The sequence below is a fragment of the Miscanthus floridulus genome, chromosome 4 (assembly GCF_019320115.1).
Source record: "Miscanthus floridulus cultivar M001 chromosome 4, ASM1932011v1, whole genome shotgun sequence".
NCBI classification, from domain to species: Eukaryota; Viridiplantae; Streptophyta; class Magnoliopsida; order Poales; family Poaceae; genus Miscanthus; species Miscanthus floridulus.
The window spans coordinates 102,259,973-102,279,714 of NC_089583.1; the positions used below are offsets into that span (position 1 = coordinate 102,259,973).

The window sequence follows — 19,742 nt, forward strand, 5'->3', positions numbered from 1 at the left end:
AGCTAGCACCTTACAGTTGACAGGAACCGAACTGACTACTCCGTAGCTAGCAAGACCAGACGAACTAACAGAAAGACAACAAGACACCGAACACATCGCCACAGCACTGGAGCCAGCTTCTTCAGTTGGATGTGCCTTGGTCCGTCATCGTCGCCATCGTCAGCTTCCTTGATCAACCTGGCTGCGGTTGTGCAACAAGCTTGCAGCTGCAGCCATCTCGGCGGCAATTAATCACGACAAGCTTGTCTTCTTCGATACGGAGTAGTAATAGCTAGTCCCCGGCCTCGGCTGGAGGTGAAGAATTCGTGGCGTTCCCCGGGGCGGGGGCCAACGCCAACGGGCCGGTCGCGGGCGGCAGCGTGGGTGGGTGGCTTTGGTGTGGTGCCCGGTGCCCCGTTTCCGTTTGTGCACTGCGCGAGAAGAGAGGAGTGCGAGTGTTCTCGCTTTCGAGGAGAATGTACGCCCAGCGGCCTGCCAGTAGGTGTCGCGGATGTCCAGACCTCCAACCTGGTCGTGAGTCCAGTCGTCTGAAAAGTTGTTGGCGGCTTCAGCTACTACTCCAGTCCCAGACCCAGAGCCACTGCCCAAAGCAAAGGAGGATCTGAGTCGACGTGCGTTCCCCCAAATGCCCAAAAGCACCTGCGCCTGACGGCGTTTTGCTCTCATTTCCAGGCACTCTCGGTCAGATCACCCAGGCGGCCAGGCGCTCAGACTGTCCAGCGATGCATGCGTGTTCGTTTGCCTTAATGCCATGATTACCGAGACGTGCCGTCGCACGTATTGGCGCCTAACAAGTAGCCGTTGACGTGGCCCGAGCATCAGCACTCGGTGATTAAGGCCAAAAACGACGCCGCTTTCCGCTTCATCACCGTGAGGAAATGGATCCGATCCCCATCCATATGCCGATGCCGACCGCCCACAAAAGACAGTCAGGACTCAGGATCAGAGGCCCAACTTGTCAAGCACGTGACGTGAAAAGTGAGTGGTTCGTCGACCACCTGCCTCCGATCCCCGAAACGCTCACTATTAAGACCTCGATTAGTACAGCAGATGTCACCAGTTGTTAATGGCGCCAAATTAGTTGCCGTACTAATCGAAACGTACTGCTAGTAGTAGAGATGGCAACGCACAACCACCATGTGCACTGTGCTGTACGTACGAGTGCTGTCAGTATTGTGTGGTGACCACCTTGCTGTGCATATATGCAGCATGCCCTGATGCATTGTGGTACCCTGGCCCAAACCCAAGAGAGCTAGCTATTGGAATTGGAGCCAAGAACAATTTGATTTCCAAACCGACAGAGGGCGCATGCATGCATGTTTCGAAATTGAACGAGCGTATTGGCATGGAGACAGATTTTTTACATGGACGCGGGCCGGGGCGGCGTTAAATTTATTTGCGTTGGTGGCGCTCCGCGCTCACACGAGATGCAAATTAATTTCCGCGGCGCCCCCTGCTGCGAATTAAACTCGCGTGCACTTTAATATATTTGTTTTCTTCTTCTTTTGTTTGTTTACCACTCGTATCTGCATCTTGTTGTATGCATGTACACACGTAGCACTTGTTCGGTTAATCTCCAATTTGAATAAGTTTGAGGAGGGCGGGGATTAACCAAACAAAGTAGTAGTTTTAGGGGTGGATCCATAAAGACCTTAGGATAGGTGCGGGCCGGGGGTGTCCACAGCAAAAGAAAAAAATAAAACTATGATTATAATCGAATTTTCACCATATATGCACCATTATAGCACAAATCCACACACCCGTAAGACAAGCACATACCATCTCATGTAAGCATGAAAGTTCAACTGTTCTAGTTCGGGCCATGTAACGTACGCTAGTGTTCATGTTGTCCGGTGCTCCATCGATCGTAAGTACGTCAGTAGTGTATATACATTAGCAACACTTGCCAATTCGATCAGATCCTTCGCCAAAAAAAATAATGGTACACTTGCCGGTTAGAGTACGATTTAAGACTAACCGTTGTACTTGTCCGATGATCGTACGCGTTTAGAAAGACTCGAGCCTTTAGTAGCTTCAGCCTCAAGTTTAGTTTTATTCAACACGTGGTTTGATTGGCTGGGTGATGACTTGTGTCCTCGGAGTACCAGCATGCAACAAGAACAAGGCAACAATAACACAAACTCTACGCTACCGATTACTAGCTACGTGCACGCACGTTACATATGCCCGATCGAGAGTACGATTTGTGCACGCGTACGTACATATGGATCGGACACGCCACCAATTAATCGACCGGGCATTACGCACGCCGGCCGTCGATGGCGGCATGAGAACAAAAGACCCAGGCAGGGGAGACCGAGATCCACAGAATCGTGCATGGATCCAGGCCAGCCCTCCCCTAACCCGCCGCGCGCGCAGTTGCCGATGCATGAATGCAATCTGCGTACGGCCAACGGGGTCCGTCCGTCCGGCTACGTACACACGCTATGCCCCGCCTGTACGCGAACTGTACGGGTAGGGATGAAAACCGAAAGGATACTATCTTCGATATTATATTTATTTTCATATTTCTGTTCGGATTCGGATTTGAATATGGATAGTATTAACCGTATCGGATAGGACATAATTAGATATCGACATCATAAATATACGATTTGAGTATTCAAACACGAATTCGATATCGAATATTGAATATCCAGACTCAGATATAGATAGATTTAAACCTCTGTAAACTGAATCCGGTCTCGAATAAGCTGATGTCTACGGCGGGCGGGCGCGGCCGGCGGGCTAGCCTTTTCGATGGATCGGCGCCGGGCAGGAGCTGGCGCTCTGATCCAGCTAGGATGCACTAACTGAAAAGACCACGGATGGGAGTAGAATCTAGGACTAAATTTCCTAGCTAGCTTAGCTTTAATATAATTTAGTAGGCAGGAACACTCCTCGATCGATCGAACGGTTTCCTCAAAAAAATCGATCGATCGAACGGCCAACTAATCTGTCTTTTCCTCGGGCCCATGCACTTTCTAGTCAAGATCCACAAGACCACAAGCATCATGATATCGTTTGAATCCCTGCCCCATCTTTTGCGTGCAGCGTTGTGTTTATTTATATAGTCCCATGTAACCAAATGGCAGATGTTTATATATATTAGTATATAGTATCCTGTAGTGATTCTATTTAAAGTGTATGAGCCTTTCAGAACGAACTGAATTGAAGAAACCTAATAAAGCGGTACTGTATGTGGCTAGCCTCATCATTAGCACTACGTTCTTAAGAAGTAAATTAACGTTGCCATCAAGCATTTTTTTTTCCTCAAATGTAACAGATGTGTGTTTACAGAACAAAACTGAATCGGCTAATGATGCATCATTGTTAGTTAGTTAATTATGCAGGCACTACTCGAACGAAAACAGAGCTCTAGTAGTATTTAATTTTTTTCCTCATGCCCTGTATATTAATTTATTAGTTTGGGTGAGGAAAAGTTAGTTTGGGTGGAATAGGGAGACACAAGATTACGGGTCCCTCTAAACAAGCTACTGATGTTCTGCTTTTTTCTGTCAGTAGAATTTGTTGATTGTTGTGTAAACATGTATATGCAACGGCCTAGATAGCCACTTTCCTTTCTTATCATCTTTATTTCACCTTCATCAGTCCGCTGACGCAATTTTAGTTTATATTATTTCTTTACTCTCTAGGCTCTCCCTCCGCCTAAAACTAATTTTAAAACAATACACTTTCATAATTCAATTAAGAGTAAATTTCACCAGGCGGCCCTCAAACTTGTCCCGAGTTCTCGTCTAGGTCCTGGTACTCTCAAATTGTACATCAAGATTCCTAAACTTTGTTTAGTGCGTCATCCCGGTCCAAACACCATCTCCCATGTCTACAGCGCTGATGTGGACTGCCAGCGTGGATGTTTCTGATGACGTGCGGTTCAAAGTTAGGTGGGGGCAGGGTAAAGTTTATAGAAAACCCCTTGACTTCCTCAATCTCCACATTTGTCATCCCACACCCGTTCGTCTACACGAAGGAGAGGGCATCGGTGCTGAACTGCTGATGTGCAGCCGAGCATGCATCCAGATGTCCTGACAGCGCGCTCAGCACCAGTCACCAGAGGTGCCGAATCGGCGTCCTTCCAGTTGTGGCGTTGGGCAGTACGTGGTAGCGGTTCACGACTTAACGGTGTCGCGCTTGGGGTGTGCTAAGAAAGCGGCGAACAGGCTCCGGAAGCTTCAGTTCATTTGGGGCATCGCCGTGCTCCTCGGCGGATTTGCGAGCGTACTCAACATCACAGACTTCCGATGCATCACCGTGAACCTCGTCAGTGAGGGCGCACGAATCTTCATCCGCAGCCACGAGCTAGAGTGGCAACACCACGCCGCGAAGACCTCCACCGCGCGGGCGGAGTGCTGCGCTCCAGCTTACCAGCTAATTAACGCTCTTCTACACCCTGGCGTTCATGGAGGCGTCGCTCTTCGGTGTACTAGACGTGGAAGGTCTCCAGATCCAAGCGGCTCCATCAGGTGAGCCACGAGTGCGAGCTAGGGCGCGTACGAGCTCGTATCCCTGACGGAGTGACGGCTGACCCGCTTCTTCTACGACGTTGCCATCGTCAGCTTCGCTGAGGAGCTCATCCTCTCGGACTTCCTCGATGAGCAGCTCATCGGCTTGCCATCGTCAGCTTCTTCTACGACGCTGCCATCGTGGGCACCAGAGGCATCATCAACAAGCTGCATGACGACGACGCACGGCGACTGAACACGGCGAGGATACTGCGGATTATATGCGGTTGTGTGAGTACTTTCGGAGGAAAAGCGAGTGAGCGGTGGTTGCACTTGGACGTGGTGAAGAACTGAGCTGAAGACTAACGGATGTGGTATGGCCTGCCCCCCCACGTAACTCTGAATCACACGTGGGCAGAGCTGGCAGTCCACACCAGCGCTATAGACTTGGGAGAATGGTATTTGGACCCCAATGACACATTAAACAAAGTTTAGGGACCTTGATGTGCAATTTGAGAGTACCGGGACCTTAGATGATAACTCATGACAAGTTTGATGACTGTTGGTGAAATTTACTCTTCAATTAATGTAACAGAAAAATGAGATGTGTGCCGCTCATTCTTACAACTATCAGCCTGTTCAGCACTCTGACAGCCTGTATCTGGCTTATAAGCCTTGACTTATCAGGCAACGAACATTAGTTTTCTCTCACACCAAACCAGCCAGCAGTACTTTCAGCCATGGCTTATAAGCCAATCCAGCCGAAACGAATGTAGTGGTGAAAATGGTCAGTATAAATCTTATTCTATCTCTTCTTGACTTTTACATTTATCTCGTTCGAATTCGAATTTCATGGTATGTTTGATATTTCGATTGTTTTTTTTTTGGTAAATTTGAAAACGATGTGGCCGTAAACTCCTAATCACCAGGGGACAGAGGGAAAATGAAACCTTTATTTCGATTACAAGCAACCGATGCCCGACGAATATTAGTACCATGCAGGATGAATATTAGTACAGTACTCCTGTGCAGTGATCACTTCAATGTTCTCTCTCTGAGTCTGAGTCCTCATCAGACGAGAATTCGTGTCGGTTCATAATCGAGCAGGTGAAAGTGAAACGTACCGTGGTCATCGTCGTTAATGCCACCGCCCTTGCATGCATGCACGCCTCTATCAAATCAAATAAAATCAAACAGAAACCCACTTCCTCGGTCCAAGAAAGGAAGATGTTACGAGATACATACAGGTCAAACTTTTCAACTTTGACTAGGTTTATAAAAGATACGTGTAACATTTATATTTTTAAATAAGTTTATTATGAAAGGACATTATACATATATATATATATATATATATATATATATATATATATATATATATATATATATAATTAGTCAAAGTTAAATAAAGTTGACTTATCAGGAAGCGACAATGTCTCCTATTTTTTTCAAACTTTTGGACTTTATATTACTCATCGGACCTAGCTAAATGGCTGGTCACCAAGGCCTCAATCTCATGAGGTACACCATCCCAAGACAAATTACACTCACCATGGAGTTTAGAACCAATGGCAGCTAAAGCATGTGCTACACTATTACATTCACCACGACAAAGACTTGTATTACAGAGATTGAACTCATCGTGCATCAACAACTTCAGTTCAGTTAAGACTCCTCCCATCATTGACAGATGATAGTCATCGTTCTCCAGTGCTTACTTCACCATAGACGCATCCACTTTCAGTGTGAGTTGCGCAATGTCCATGTTAGCTGCTTCCTGCAGACCTGCATAACATCCCAAAAGTTCGGCATGGAACTCATCTATCAGAAAAAATCCACTCTCCCGGCTCCTGAGCGCACCGCACGGCCCGGCCTCAGCATCCCTAATAATGAAGCACCAGCCGCCCTTCTTACTGTCATTGTCAAATGCACCATCCGTGTTTAGTTTCAGAATGCCGGTTTGCGGTTTCACCCCCCATTGTTTCTGACGCCTGTCCGACAAAGCAACAGCTAGCGCCCTCTGTTTTCTGAAAATGGTCAGCCGGAAACGCAGAGATGTAGGCAACTTCTGAAGACGTACGTTCACATTTATACTTTCAAATAAGTTAAGAATGTCTCCTATTTTGGGATAGAGGGAGTAGGCAGCATGCTCACACACGCCCACCGATAAGTCGATAATAATTGATCCCGATGCTTCACGACCAGCAACCTAGATAGGTTTGTTCATCGTCAGTTCGTCACATTGTGCGTATAGCGTTAGCGTAGGAGATCGACGTGGCAGTTCGATTGGTAGCCCATCTGCCAAGCTTGCACCCCACTCCGATCGACGACGACCCTAGCGGCTATGGCAGCTACACGTACGTATGGCGGACGTACGGCGCAGGTCGTTGTTTTCTACGTGGCGCGACATGCCGACATCGTGAAGCTCTGCACGCGTGTGTCCAATTCGTGCATCATGCACGTTGCGGTTGCGAATGTTTCCTTTGATTTTTTTTATTGCACCTATCCATAACGTACGGTCGTTGAAATCTCTTTCCAAAATAAAAGGTATACAGCGATATACTAAGAGCATCTCCACCAATTTCTGAAAAAAAATAATTGGTAAATCAATTAGTTTTTCAAGTGTCTAAAGAAAATTGGGAACATATTTATTGAGTTTCTCCAACAGTTTATAAAATCTCACTCTTAAAATATAGAAGATAATTTTACATCAAGACTCCTAAGTTATTTCTAAATCACTTAATAACCACTTTTATACTTTAATTTGTTTCTCTCTTATACATTTGTATTGGGAAGCATGTCGCACGTCCTTCCACCTTGAGATTGGCCGATCGAAACTCGCGCGTTTATTTCCGTACGATTGGGTTGATTTTTTCAAGTGCAGAAAAATTAGGAGTTGAGATAGGAAGTTGTTGGAGGGTAGTTTTTTTCAATCTCGTCAAAAAATAAATATTGAGAGTGGGTTTTGGAACTCTTAGAGATGCTCTAAGGTTCCATTTGAATCGACCGATTTAGTTACTTCTCGTTCCTAAATAAATCAATTTCTATAATTATCCTAAGTCCATATTTTTCATATTTATCTAAATTTAATAGAAAAATATAAATATTAGTGACACAAAATAAGTATATGAATATAGTTTATGGTGTTACTCATAAATCTTGGCATTCTTTTCTATAATTTGATGGAATTGTAAAAAGATTGACTTAAAACAACTACATGAATTAATTTATTCAGGGACTAAAGGAGTAACTATATTAGTTGTATTAGCTGGGAGAAACTAGCTGCTATTAGCTAATTGTTAGCTGTGTGATAGGTAATAATACATTAGCTAAAGATTCAAACACAATCTCAGCTTTTTTTAGCAGCTAATTATTATCAATATGAGATATAAACCGGCCTTAGCCTTTGCCTACACTCTTGTTAGTTTTCTCCTTATTATATTTAGATATATCTGCTACTAATTAGTATATCGTTTAACATGAATGATGCATAAATGCACAAATGTATAATATTGCTAGTCAAAAGGCGAACGGACTTGATCGACTGCATGTATGGACATCTTCTTCTTTTTTTTGAAAAGAAAAGAGTTTAGCAGGCTCAAGAAGAATATTTTTTGCCTGCTGCTTCACGACAGATGCATGAATGGTCATGCACTAATATTATATATACTGTTCCTAACTAACGTGAGAAAAAAAATTGTGGTTGGATCAATGAAACAAATTATGATATAGGGCTATCTTTCCACAGACATATTTGACCTATCCATCACAGCCGCATAACTCACAAAACTAGTACGTAGCGTGTGGCATTGACCGGGAAGAGAAGCTTCGTCACATGGCCTTCTTTGCCGTTTTCTTTGTGTTCGGTTTCGCTCTCTGAAGAGGATTTTGCTCGTTTTTTTTGGATCTAGCTAGCGATGGTACCGTACTAGTATATACACATGTATTAAAAGGGGATAACTTATAGTACTCCACATACACAACAACATCATTCACATCATTTTATAGATATGCACATGCACAGCACATATGGGAATACAATCCCTCCACCTTTTGTGGAAGTTGATGATGATCGAACTGAGCTTCGAAGGTTAGCCAGCAATGTCGGTTTCGTTCGCTTCGCTGAAAAAACAAACCGAAACGTTGTTCTAGCTGATTTGTTGTGAGAGAGAAATATTATTCTAGCCGAAAAAATAAGCTGAAAAAGACGGATTATAAGATAAACGAACAGGGTCGTCGTCTGTCAAGTTGAGTACTAGTTGACTTGTCGATCCAACTAAACACAAACACTTGGCTGGAGCTCGTATATATATAGCCGCGCATAATGCATTAATGCTCAACCAGGGGATCGAATTTGTTGCTTGTCCCCCAGTTGATATATAATCAGGTGTGCTAGTGCTACCTAGTTTGGGCATTTGTTTCTTTTTATATGCATATATGTTAATATGTACGTTCTATCAAATATATGGGTGCGTTGCAACTTGACGTACAACTTGTTGCATGGCCACTTAACAATACTAGGTGTAATAAATGATTAATCTTATACAGAAACGAAATTAAATGGAGATTCACTCATCTTAAATAGGTGGCTATTCTGTACACATGTCAGATTAAGAAAGACGAACACGGCCCCCTCCCCTGGGCCCGCATCGAGCCAAGCCATGTGGAGTCGTGACACGCACGGGCTCAACCAACCAGGTGCCAGCAAAGTTTTTCGATCTATTATGCGCACCTGTTCGAAGATTAAGATAAATGTGGAAGGCAAGCCAACACCCTCCCCTCGTGTGTCAAGCTATGGTACAGTGGAGTCACGACACGTATGGGCTCAACCGGCCAGACCATTATATGAGTAGTGTGACTATGAGCATCCAGGCCCCTCAGGGAAGCAGTTTCAGTGGTTAATGATAACATTGAATGTGTGACTAATGTGGTTAATGACAACATTGAATGTTAAGTCACCAATGCATATATATATGTCTCCAAGTGTTAATGAAAATTAAAGTGATCAAGGACTCAGGATTGAAAGGTGAAAATCGTTCAAGAGTCGATCTGTCGCAAAGGAGGAGGATCTCTGAAGAGCTGAAGTATTGAGAACTCAGGGTTGAATATTGATGACCTTTAAATAGTTAAGCATTGCCATTAGGGAATTCAATACAAAAATCGCAACCCAAGTGTTTTGTGCGCACAGTAGTACAAACTTGGTGAACCAATAGTTATGCTAGTAGCTATTAAAAAAATTAGGCTAGCGGGGTAGACACCCCCGAGCTATTTTAGCTTAAGGTAGAGGACTTCTTACTCAGCCTGAGAAAACCCTCGAACCACTATGCCCCGTCCGCACACAAGGGTCCGTTACTCCGGATGAGAGGATCGGTCCATTTTATCTTTGCTTTGGGAACGCGGGATAGGCGAGAGAATTTTTCCACACCGCCGACCATAAATTTGCATGACTAAGGATTCGAACTCTGGTCACGAGGGGACGCCACTCGGAGACTTGACCAACTGGTCTAGCAACCGTAGGCGTTATGTTAGCTATTACAAAGAATTAGCAAGATGAAAGCTCCTAGCAAGTGCTAAGAGTTAGAGTATACTAATTTTAGAAGGATCGAAAAAGAGCCTAGCATGGATGCATGATACAAATGGTTTCAATCCATCCTTTCCTGCCCCAACTTTTACGCGCAGGCGTAGTGTTGTGTTTATATATTTGTTATTAATTATTACAGGTGGCAGGCGGGATGTTTATCATGATTGAGAATTGCATGAGCCTCAACCTCGAGGAAAAAGGTAACTAAAGTCATTGTATGCCGGTGGTCAGATCACTGGCCGTTACTAAGAAATGTGTCATCGATCGTTTTAATTTTCTGTTCTTCCTCAGGATCAAGTAATGTATTACATATTTACATTCCACATAAGCAAAATTTAAATTATCATATATGTCAGTTACTACTCCTAATTCCTTGCTACGGACCCTAATGCAGATGAACCTGCTTTCTTTTCTGAGAAACAAAAATGAAATGCGTCACAAGGCGAACTTAACAGTAAAAAAAAAAGTATTTGGTGTATGCAGTCACACTAGCTACTCCCAGATAATATAATGGCGTCGTGTGACCTTTTTTTTTCTCTTGAAAATGTATGCATGGAAAACAGAGTGAAAAAAGTGAAGTTTTCAAGGCTGGAGCGTGATTGACAGGGAGTCTCAGAGTCGTGGCTCGATTTGGCCCTAACTCCAGCTTCATAGTCTGCGTACTGTGAAACACACGTTGCGAGCGGTGAGCATATTCCAGGGTGAGCGATGAAGCAATTAAGGCCTCTAGGGCCCCAATTAGTAGATGTAGTTAATCGTATTTAGGTCTTGTTCGGATGAGTAACTTAACTTTTTAATCGTCAACGCAATTGAAGCAGTTTGACTGTATGTATTGGAAACCAATGCAGTGGCAAAGGTGGCGAAAACACCTCCACGTCGCCCCCCACGCGGGCGACTCGGGCACAGTCGAGCCCCATCGCCGCCCCCACCCTCCCCCTCCCTCTCCCACCACGTCGGCTGCCGGCAGGGCCGTGCGACTTGTCGGGATGGTGGCAGCGGGGCTCCTCCTGGTGGTGGCGGCGAAGTAGTGGTGTGGGCGCTCCTTCCTCTCCTCCGTTTTCTCCCCTTTCTCCATGACCTAGCAGTAGCGGCAGCTCCGGCATGGTCTGATTCAGGGTCTGGGCAGCCGGATCCGACACCTGGGTGTCCGGATCCGGCGCTCTCTGGACGGAGGAGGGCGTCCGCGTGGCTGGCCTGGCCGGAGTTGGTGGCCTGAACGACGTTGGCCAGCCAGTACGGCTGCTCTAGGTGGCTGACTTGGCCGAATCCGATGTCTCCCGTGCCCCTGTGCATGGTCGCGGGCGCATCGGTGCGGTGGTGGGAGGCGTCGGCGGATGCGGGCACTATGGCGCGGAGATGCGGCGGCGAGTGGGGCGCTCGTTCTTTCTGGCCTCATGGTGGCGGGTTCTGGCGCTCGATCCGTTGTGCCTGTGTTGGCGTGGCTGCTCGGTGCGGAGGCTACTGGAGGCCTTGCGCGGCGTGGTTCATGCGGGGCCGACTCGGCAGGGGTTGGGACGGTGGTGGGCTGGGCGACTGAGGCTTCTTCTGATCCTGTCCCTCTTCTCCCCGCCATCCTGCCTTTCTCCCTCCTCAGGTGGGTTTCATGGCGGAGCTGGCTGAATCTGCTTGCTACTGGACGGCTTTGCCAGTTTCGATGGGGGTGGACTCTCTGGCGAACTTCTCCCGGTGCTTCTCCTGGCCGGCGCCCTTTGGGGTGGCGGGCGGGCGGGGCTGCTGCTGACCCATCACCACATCCTGCCTCTTTGGTAGGGTTAGGTCTCCGGCGGCGACAGGTGTGGAGGTTGTTTGAGGTCAGGGCTAAAGCTTGGATGATGACGTCTGCGGACCCCCTTTCCCTCTTTGGAGGCATCCTTTTCTACCTCTCCTACCGTGTTGGATGTTGCAGGTGAATACCTTTCCTTGATGGGCTAGCTTGTTGGCGCTTTTAGCGTCGTTTGCTTCTTGGAGGCATTGCTAGGCTTTCTAGTTCCATGGTTGCTCATTGTCGTCTAGTCTTGGTGGTGCCCCTTGCTGTGATGTTGAGTGTCGCCCGGCAGGTTGTCTTTGTTTCCTCAGTCCATGTTCAGTTGTAAGTTGACCTTGTTGAGGTGGTAGTTGGGTCGTCTCGACCAAGTTGGAGTTGTTATTAGTTGGACTGTTGTTAGTTGGGTCGTTTCGACCAAGTTGCAAGTGTTGGCGTGAGTTGTGACAGTTGTATCTAAGTTAAAGTTGTAGATGAGTGGGGCACTCTACTCAGTTGTATGGTTTTTCTAGGCCCGGTTTTCATTCATAAAACTGGGTTGGCACTTGTCTTTTTTCTTTTTTCGTCTAATAGAAATTGCGGCAAAGTTTTTGACTTCATTTCTTAAAAAAAAATTGGAAACTAATAAACGTTTAGGCCCTGTTTGGATTGAAGGATTTTTAAAAGAAATAGAGGAATTTATTCCTATGGAAAGGCTTTGCAGTTTACCAGTTTGGAACAAAGGAATTTGCAACTTCCGTTCAAAACACAGGAAAAAAAAGCATCCAACAATTCTCGTGGTTTTTCTTCCTTCACGAAGACCGATGCAGCAGCTCACTCTCCGTCGATGATTCTGTGATGATGAAGAGTGAGAAGAGTGGAGGTTATCCGTGCTAGCAATAGATAAAGGAGATAACCTGTGCGGTGGCCTTGTTTAGATTGAGGTTAAGAATCAGTATTTGGCACTGTAGCACTTTCGTTTGTATTTAACAATTATTGTCCAATCATGGCCTAACTAGGCTCAAAAGATTCGTCTCGTAATTTACAATCAAACTGTGTAATTAGTTATTTTTTATCTACATTTAATACTCAATGCATGTGTCCAAAAATTTAATGTGATGGAGAAAGTGGAAAAACTTGCAATCTAAACAATGCCTGTATTGAACAATAAACTATCATGGTTTGAGTACATGGGCGCCAATGGCCCCACGTGGAGGAGGAATACAGACAAACTATGCAATTAACATATTATCATTAGACACTAATAATGATCCATTATCGTTCGTATATTTTGCCGATTCTCTTGTTATGAATTCCGGTATTCCAAATACCTCTTGCTTGTTATTTTCTGTAGTTTTTTCTTTTCTATATTTTACCACTGCACACCAATCCTATTCGTACAGTTTTTTCTATTCCTCTATTTCAATTCTTATCCAAGGTACCTACAGGCTCGAACGCGGAATGCTGTTTAATGCCTCTGCTTGTATTGGTGAGTGGTGACACAGCGACGTGAATGCAGGGATGGGAGTAGGTAGCGTGTTCCGAAGGGGAAGAAAATCGTGTACTAGACCGGCCAACGGACAGATGCTATCTTCCAGAAACATGCATACTGATCCATCACAGCTGCATGGAGATGGAGTATCTCTCAAATCAGCTGTAGTTATTGACCGGAAGAGAAGGTTCAGGTTCAGCACATGGAGATCTTTGCCGTCTTCTCCGTGTTTGTTTTTGCTCTTACATATATATTCTGAGAAGTAAGATCACTCTTATTTTTACTCATCAGCTACAGCTAGTTCTGCATCTATCACTGGCTGCGTATCTATATAAAACATGCATCAATAGTACACTACTACAAAGCTTGCATAAAACACAAAAGATAGCTGGGCTCCGGGCTGGCCCGGTTTGGCTATCCGGTTTTATATTAAAAAAAGGGGGAAAAGCCCAGCAACTTGTCATTGGGCCCCCATGGATCCCTTAGTTATCCAAAAAACCACCAACCAACTTATACTAGGTAAGGTAATCGACATCTCCACATATTGTTTCTCTAATAAACAAACAAACGGCAATCGTTATATATCTCTTCTCCTCTTTGAATCATTTTTCGTAATAAAAAGGCAGGAGACGATGATGAGGATGACGAGCAAAACGCATGTTGTTGCAACGTAGCCTTCGTTGCTGGGCCAGCGATCAACCATAACCCACGTTCTGCTCCGCGTGCGCCGGTGGATAGAGCGGAAAGGAAAGATGCATGGCGGCGGCTTTCGTGCCGCAGCCCACGGAGCCCCGCCTCGGGGACCCCCCTGGCGGCACGCCGCGTGCCTCCATACGCCCGGCAGCCGGGAGCCAGACGAATTTCTCATTCGCCATATTCACCTGTTTATTTGGGCTTGTTTGACTTGTAAACCGTACTTTTTCAGCCAACGAATAATATTTTTCTCTTACACCGAATCAACCAACAATACTTTTAGCCATGACTTATCAGCCAAACAAGCCCAAGCAAATAGGGCGATTCCCGTCCCAACTCATCTAGCAAATGACTTGTTTAAATCTGATTGCAAGCCAAATGAAGAAGAATGTATGTATCTATTTATTAAATGGTGTCTTGACCTGTTTCTTAGACCTGCATATATGGAATCTACTACTCTGTCATAGACTGTGGCAGTGGCCATTGTCAATCAACAACGCTGAGCCCCCAGAGAGGTTCCTGCCTGATTCCAGCAGAACAAAGTTCACACACGGTAAATCAGCTCAACGCCCGACATAGCAGAGCGGTTGACACGCTTCCGCTCTTTGTATTTCGGTTTCTCAAAGCTAATTAACCCTGTTCGGCGGCCGGTTTTTAATTTAGGCCTCGTTTAGATTGCGAAAAAATTTGAACCTGATGAATAGTACCACTTTCGTCTTATTTGGTAAATATTGTCCATTCGTGGACCAACTAGGCTCAAAAGATTCATCTCGTGATTTCCAACTGAACTGTGTAATTAGTTATTTTTTTTACCTACATTTAATACTCCATGTAAGCGGCTAAAAATTGATGTGATGGAGAGAGAGTAAAAAAACTTGGAATTTGGATGGCATCAAAACAAGGCCTTACAACCACTGCTGTTGCTGCAACAGCTGGCTGCCACAAAATTACTGTACTGACAGCCAACAGCAGCTGCGTTTACAGGCAGCCGAAGCAGTCTCCAAAAATCCTATCTGGACAATCCCATGCGCAGATGCGCTGCCCTGCTTTCAGTTCCCTGCTAGTGCTAGTGCTAGGGTAGACATAATAATGAAACCGTGATGCATGGGCCATTCTCTGCACCTTAGTACTCATCCATAGCGGGTTCAGCTCCACCCCAAATTTCAAAAAGTGATACAATACCTATCATATCGAATATTTGCGGTCCGTGTATGAAACATTAAATGTAGATGAAAAAAACTAATTACACAGTTTGGTGGAAAATTACGAGACGGACGTTTTAAGCCTAATTAGTCCATGTTTGAACACTAATCGCCAAATAAAAACAAAAATACTGCACTAACCCAAAATTCCAACTTCCTAAAACTAAACACGCTAGCTATTTGTTCTTCTCTTTTTGTTGTGGGAATGCCGATCCGACCTGATAGAGAGATCACAGATGGCGTAGACCCACATCAACAGATTGCCGCCGTGTCCTATGCTGCTGTAGTCTAGTCATCAACGGCTGCAAGCTGCACTGCTCAGAGCTCACGCACTGACGAATTCTCTATGCTTGAACGCGAGCCCCCTAGGCACCGTGTCTGTACTGCTTAATGGGCCATGCTAGGACGAGGCCCTGCCCTATTTGATGTCCTAGTGGCACACGTGCTCTTCTGATTGACATTTTAATTTAGCCTGCTCTGTTATCTTCTTTTCTTTTTCAGGATACAAAATGGAGGCCCGTTTGTAGTTTGTTGGGGGCCTTTTCCGTTGCTTTTCTGAGAAATCCGTGCGTTTCATTTCAGCTCATCACATCACATAAATAATACCTAAAAAATCGATATTATTAGCCCCGTGAAAACTCTTCTTCTTGCTCAACAACCCATCATCACACATTGACGACATTGAGATGGTATCACTATATGGTTCAAAATGTTTGATTGCAGCCTTTGAAATGGACGGACGGACATGCATGGCTCCAAGACACTCATGGCCAATATATGCATGTACCAGTACCAGTACCAGTACGTGTAGATCACTGAACGAATGAAATACGCAGCACATTCTACATACAAAAAGAAAGATTAGCACATTCAAGACGCCAAAATAGAAACTCGAGATGGTTCGCCGCCGAATAGTAGGTGTGCACGCATGATGCATCTCCTAGCTCGGTTGTATGGTGATTGATTAGTAGTTGACGGCGGAGCACTTGCGGCGGACCTCGCCCTCGTTTCCTGTGAGCACCTGGACCTCGCCGAGGCGGCGCATGGACTGGGCGAATTGGCCGACGAAGGCCTGGGACTTCTGGTCGGCGTAGGACCTGACGAACCCGCCCGTCCGGGAGTCCGCGAGCAGCTTCTGGTCCGTGTCCAGCAGCCCCTTCCCGTGCAGCAGGTTCTTGTAGAACTGGTTGTCGAACGCCGTGGGCGTCTCGCCGTCCAGCTCCACGTACTCCGCGTCGCCGCCGCCGGCGCACTTGCGCTGCAGGAAGTCGCCGTACTGCCGGTCCAGCGTGCCTGCCTTCAGCCGGCCCAACAGCCCCGGCCTCACCGCGCCGCACGTCGCGCGACCGATCGTGTGAGCTCCTGCACGCATGCATGCATGTCCACTGTATGTCAGCGTGTGTGTGTGTTAGTGTGTATGTACACGACCGATGCATTGCACGCACTCACGACTCAGGAGTCAGGACTCACCGGAGAGGGCGACGAGGTCTTGGATGTTGAGCCCGTTCTTCTCGAAGAAGGCGATGAGCTGGTTGACGCTCTGGCCGTTCATGGGGACGTCGCGGTCGGCCGCGTCGGCGCTGAAGTAGCCCTTCCGGTCCTTGCGCCCGTACTTGAGCGACCAGTAAGGGCCCCTGACCGCGGGCGAGGCGACGGCGTCGCGGGCGGCGGCGGTGAGGATGTCGGCGCAGGAGACGGTGGCGTGGCACTTGGCTTCCAGCTCCTTCTTGATCTCCTCGATCAGCTCGAAGCCGCGCAGCGTCCTGCTCGCCTGCGCGTACTTCTCGCTCTGCCCGGGCACGTCTATCAGGACCGACCCGTCCACGCCCTGCACGCACCGACCGCCGGCAACACCACAATCTCCACCATGTCAATTCGCCCATTCACCGACCAGTCGACCATAAATTAGTTAGGCTTCTGTTCTACTGTACTAGCTTATTACGTACCCCGACGGCGAAGTCGTGGAAGAAGAGGCGGATGATGCTGGCGGCGAGGGTCTCGTCGGCTTTCACAGCCTTCATCACAGCCGTCCCGACGATTTTCTCCATGTCCGGGCACGACTTCTCGTAGTACCTCTCGTCAAGGCCGTCCACGGACTTCTGGTACGGCACCGTGTAGCTGCCTTCCTGGCCGCCGCCGCCGCCATTCGAACCGGCCGCAGCGCCGTCGCCACTGTAACCGTTGGAACCCGCTTGAGCATCGTGGTGTCCGCCAGCATAGCCGTTCTCCCCCGGCGAAGCGCCGTAGCCTGTCGCGGCCACCGAGACGGCGAGGAGGAGGAGGAACCCGGAGAGGGCCAGGAACGAGGAGACAGCCCGCGGCGTCCTCATCTTAGCTCTGTCGATCGATCGCCGGGGGGTGGACCTGAGGCTTCTAGTTGTAGCTCGTGATGGTATCCATTGCGGCAGCATACTTTTTATACTACTGGTACAGCAGCTACCTCCCCGTACATGCAAGCACGTACTCCTAGCAGCTTACAACGACGTGAGGAGCAACACATACAGCATTTTGATCGACGATACCTAGATGGTTTGCACGTAGGTGGTGGCTGTTGTTGTTGGAAGCTTGGAGTAATCCAATTATATATTCTTCAATTGTTGTCGGCATTTATTTCAAAAGGAAGCGTGTCCATTGCAGATAGATAATGAGGCCCTGATTTCTGTTAGTGTTAGAGCTTCACTTGCAGCAATCCACATCGTGTCAGCAACTCCCATCTTGCTGCTAAATACAAAGTCAAAGGCACACATAGCCACATTGCAATTTCCTATTGGCTCCTGCAGACACACAGCTTGGTAGCAGAATGTTAATTCAGGGTAGACACTGGTGCTGGTCTCACCGGATGAGAAAAATGGCAAGAGAATGAGATTACTAGGGGTGGGTGTTTTGGGGAGAGGTATTTCGCCGGGACTCATGAATTCAGTTCAAATCTGCAGTGAATGAAATGTCAATAGTGTTGTCTGGGCCAAAACATGCTCCATGCATCTGTTGGTCCATACATGCGACTTAGTTTCAAACAAACAAAATGGATTCGACCTGTTATAGCATCCGTATATCATCAGTGGAACTTTACAGTGATGTTAAAATATACAGGGTCAAGAATACAAGTGGAGAAAATGCTCCCCTCTATATGAAACAAGCTGCAGAAAAAGGCCTAAAAACAGCTTTCAGCAAAACTCTATTCTACTAGTGGGTTCATGCTTCATACCGTTAGTCGCTGAATTCTCACTCTTGGTAGTAGGAGAATTCTTACTTTCATCGAGAGAGGATGACACTAGGAGTTGGGGCAATTTTCTTGTCTATTTCTCACACAAGCTCACACAAATGCCATGCCAACCTGAGGGGTTGGGGTTACATATTTATAGGCTGCTAGCCAGCTAAGCATATGCCAAGATGCTAGTCTAAGATGCTAATATGTTGTCCTAGCTAAGATGCTGTCCTCTAGTCTAAGATGCTGTCCTAAAAACAGAAAAACAGTCACAAGGATCATGTGAGCAGCACAGCCCCACAAAGACCAGCCACACATGAGACTTATCCATCATTCTCCCCCTAAGTCTTGTGCGTCGTCTTGTGAGAGAGTTGAACCATCCCGGTCCTGGAGCAGAGCTCAAGGAACTTGATCCTCCCAAGGGGCTTGGTGAGCAGGTCCGCAAGCTGGTCCTTGATGTTGATGTAGCTCGCCTTGATGCTCCCTTCCTCCAAACAGCCTCGGATGAAGTGGTACCTCACCCGGATGTGCTTGCTACGTTCGTGGAACACGAGGTTCTTTGCCAGGGCAGAGCGGACTTGCTGTCCACCCTGAGCTCCACCGCTTTAGTGTCTCTACCGAGGAGATCACCAAGCAGTCGAGCGAGCCAGAGCGCCTGAGTCGAAGCGGTGGAGGCCGCTATGTACTCGGCCTCGCAGCTAGACAGGACCACCACCTGCTGCTTGACCGACTGCCAGCTAACGAGGCACTTGCCGAGGAAGAAGAGGATCCCGCTCGTGCTCTTGCTGGTGTCGATGTCGCCGGCGTGGTCGCTATCGCTGTACCCGACGAAGTGTGCCGCCCTAGGGCATCTTGGGTAGTAGAGGCCGTGGTCGAGAGTCCCTGCAACATAGCGGATGATCCTCTTCATAGCCTGCTGGTGCTCCGTCGTCGGTCGCTGCATGAACCGACTAACGTAGCCGACAGAGAATGCCAAGTCCGGCCGTGTGTGGGCGAGGTAGCGAAGGCTCCCCACAAGACGCTGGTACTGCGTAGCGTCCACCTCCTCCGTCGTGCTATCGCAGCTTAGCTTCAGCCTCTCCTCCATCTGAGTGAGAGCTAGGTTACAGTCGGTGAGCCCAGCTAGCTCAACGACGCGCTTGGCGTAGGCGGTCCGTCGAAGCGTGATCTCAGAGTCATCCTGGTGTACCTCGATTCCTAGGTAGAAGGAGAGAGGCCCCAGGTCACTCATCTGTAAGGTGGCCTCCATCTCTTCCTTGAATGCCGCCACCTCCGCATCCTTGGTGCCGGTGATCACCAAGTCGTCGACGTAGACACCCACCAGCAGGGCATTTCCTCTATTGCCCCGTCGGTAGATGGCCGCCT

General features: G+C 47.3%; 1 protein-coding gene across 1 annotated transcript; it reads right to left on the reverse strand.

The window, feature by feature from the left end:
- Positions 1–16,136: 16,136 nt before the first annotated feature.
- Positions 16,137–17,502, reverse strand: LOC136552372 (peroxidase 7-like). Its single transcript, XM_066543920.1, has 3 exons — positions 17,119–17,502; positions 16,643–17,000; positions 16,137–16,534 (listed from the first exon to the last, which is right to left on the reverse strand). Exons 1-3 carry the CDS (start codon positions 17,500–17,502, stop codon positions 16,137–16,139), a joined length of 1,140 nt encoding a protein of 379 aa, XP_066400017.1.
- Between the last annotated feature and the right edge of the window lie 2,240 nt (positions 17,503–19,742).